The sequence below is a fragment of the Chaetodon auriga genome, chromosome 18 (assembly GCF_051107435.1).
Source record: "Chaetodon auriga isolate fChaAug3 chromosome 18, fChaAug3.hap1, whole genome shotgun sequence".
NCBI lineage: Eukaryota > Metazoa > Chordata > Actinopteri > Chaetodontiformes > Chaetodontidae > Chaetodon > Chaetodon auriga.
Genome location: NC_135091.1, coordinates 2,255,001 through 2,257,500, shown reverse-complemented (window position 1 = coordinate 2,257,500; position 2,500 = coordinate 2,255,001). Strand labels below are relative to the sequence as shown.

The 2,500-nt window shown below is 48.1% G+C and overlaps 1 protein-coding gene across 1 annotated transcript in view; it reads right to left on the bottom strand.

The window, feature by feature from the left end:
- Positions 1 to 2,500, bottom strand: part of galnt14 (UDP-N-acetyl-alpha-D-galactosamine:polypeptide N-acetylgalactosaminyltransferase 14 (GalNAc-T14)) — a 120,523-nt gene that overhangs the window by 14,139 nt on the left and 103,884 nt on the right. Inside the window, exon 10 of the mRNA XM_076756124.1 lies at positions 1,976 to 2,102. Within this exon, the coding sequence (XP_076612239.1) occupies positions 1,976 to 2,102 (127 nt within the window). The remainder of the gene's footprint in view (positions 1 to 1,975; positions 2,103 to 2,500) is intronic.

Sequence of the window (2,500 nt, the reverse complement as noted above, 5' to 3'; positions counted from 1 at the left end):
TGAACATATATTCACTTCTTTAATAACAAAGAGCCACACGTTCATCCAGGTGTGAATCCCGCCTGCTGCTGAATCCACACCGAACACTTTCTCTGCTCTCGTCCCAATTTACTCTTTCCTCTCATTCTCCTTTTCTCTCTCTGAAGTAATTAGCTATTAGCTGAGTTTCTCTGAGCTGTGAACTATCTCATTGAAATGACAGAAACCCTCCATTACAGGCATTACGCACACTGGCTGTGGCGGTTTAATGAAAGGGGAAGAGAGAGAGAGAGGATGTAAGACGCTCGTAGGCGTATAAACATAAATACGTGTCAGACACAGGCTTACAATTAAAAAACCTCACACACACACACACACACACACACACACACACACACACACAAAGGTCGCAGCAGCAGGCCGCGGTGAGGGAGGAAACAGCATAATCTTTGTAATCGAATTATTGAGCAGCTCTTTTTATTTAGCATATTCATAACCCAGACAGTGCCGAGCCTCCAGCTAATTAACCGGCAGAGCAACACGCGCGCAGACAACAGCAGCTTTGTTTGGGAGATCGGCGTTGATCACGAACATCAGGCCATCGTCCCGCGCGCTCAGCAGATGTTGCCTCAGAAACGGCCAGCAGGGACCGAAACAAAGCCAACAGACAGACTGAACGGAGAAGTCTCAGCGTCGGTGTGGATCAGCCGCTCTGACACCGAGCAATAAGTTTGTGAGAGCCGGTCGGCGGAGGCTGTGCACCAAAGTGCCGTTCAGCAGCGGAGCGCTCCAACCTGGCAGCGTTACTGCCTTGCTCCACCCTCGAAGCCACAGAGGAAATCCAACCTCCAACCCGACGCTGCTTCGCTCACACGCTGAGCTTTATGAGCGGCTAAAGGAATAATCCGCGGATAAATCGTCGGTCTGTGGATCCCACGAGTTACTGTGAGATGAAGTGCTGCAATTTAGTCTGCGGTGAACCGTCTCCTACTCCACTTTGTCATCTCAATGTTTCCCAGAATGCCTTTCACTGCATGCCTTCCACACTTGATACTGGTCTTTGCGTGGATGCTCACTAACAAACGATCCTGAAGAACTAATTTCACTCGTGTGCCCTCGAAGTTATAAAACAAACAGCCTGCAGAATCCAGTCCTGCTCCTGCTCTGGTTCCTCACCATATAACCCCGTGATGAAGGCGCCGTGCAGCGAGGCTGAGTTTGTAATCTGAATGGAACCAGCACCCTTATTGTGGCCTTGATTAATCTGTTTATTCGTGATCAATTCACATGCAGCCTGAGCACATTAGTCCTGTTAATGGATTATTGGACTGCCTGTAAACATCTTTCTGTCTGAACTGTTTGAAAGGGGCCGAGAACAGAATACAGCTTATGCTAATAGGATAATATTGTAGTCGCAGCTCAAAGGCTCCCAGGCAGCTGTAAATCCACTTTAACAATGATGTGAACAGCGTTCGGTGGCTGCGACTCACAGCTCAGCGCGCGAGCGCTGCACCGCTCTTTCCCGCGTGTTGTGCCAGTCAAACAGCCAATCAGTCAGCAGGAAAGTTAGCGGGATTACTGGTTACACAGGTTGACGTGACTTCACTCAATCGGGAGTTTATTCAGAGAGTGTGTGGGAACCATGAAATCCTGCAGGAGCATAAATTAATGCACAGTCCGACCAAAACAGACACAAAAAGCTTTAAATTTCATTGAGATGTTGGTGAGAAAGACGAGGGGAACAATCAGTGAAGCTTGAGGAACCTGATCAGGTGAGCTCAGGTCCACGCTCCAGCAGTGGTTGTAGTATAAAGACCAGAGAGGCCACGAGCTTTAACAAGTGTTTGTGCAGGTTTTGGCTCTGTGTGCCTCCAGATGACTGAAATCAAACGCCCTCCGTCACCCCGAACAGATTTCAGCTTCAGTCATCACACCTAAAAAATCCCTGACATGTAAATCCTGACATCACTATCAGTCAGAGCTCCGTGGGACTCACTTGATGTACGTGTTGGCGTTTCCCTCTGGGAACACGTACGGGTGCTTCTTCCTGAAGACGTGACCGACTCGGCTGCAGGGGAGGATCTCCAGACTGCCGCCGCACTGCCACACCCGGAACGAGATCTCTGCACACAACACGTTCACAGGTGAACATCCACACCTGAAACTAACACAATGTGCACCAATGACTGCGCAGACAACAATCACTGCATCACTCTGAGACTGATGGCTCAGATCTGAGGCGTCTGTTATCCTGCAGTTTGTCATAAGAATGTTTTTGGTTACAACAACTGGCCCTATTCTGAATATAAAAGGTGTTTTATTTCTCTTATAAACTATTTTTCTTTGATTTCTTCCCAAAAAGACAAACATCCCAACATTCACCTCTGACCCCACGTGAACACAACATCCAACCTCTGCTGTGACTGTGCACGTGGAGCTCTTCATCTGTCTGGATTTCATGTGTATTTGTGTTGTGATGCACTTTGTGACATATAGAGAGAATCGTGTTCACTTCAGATGT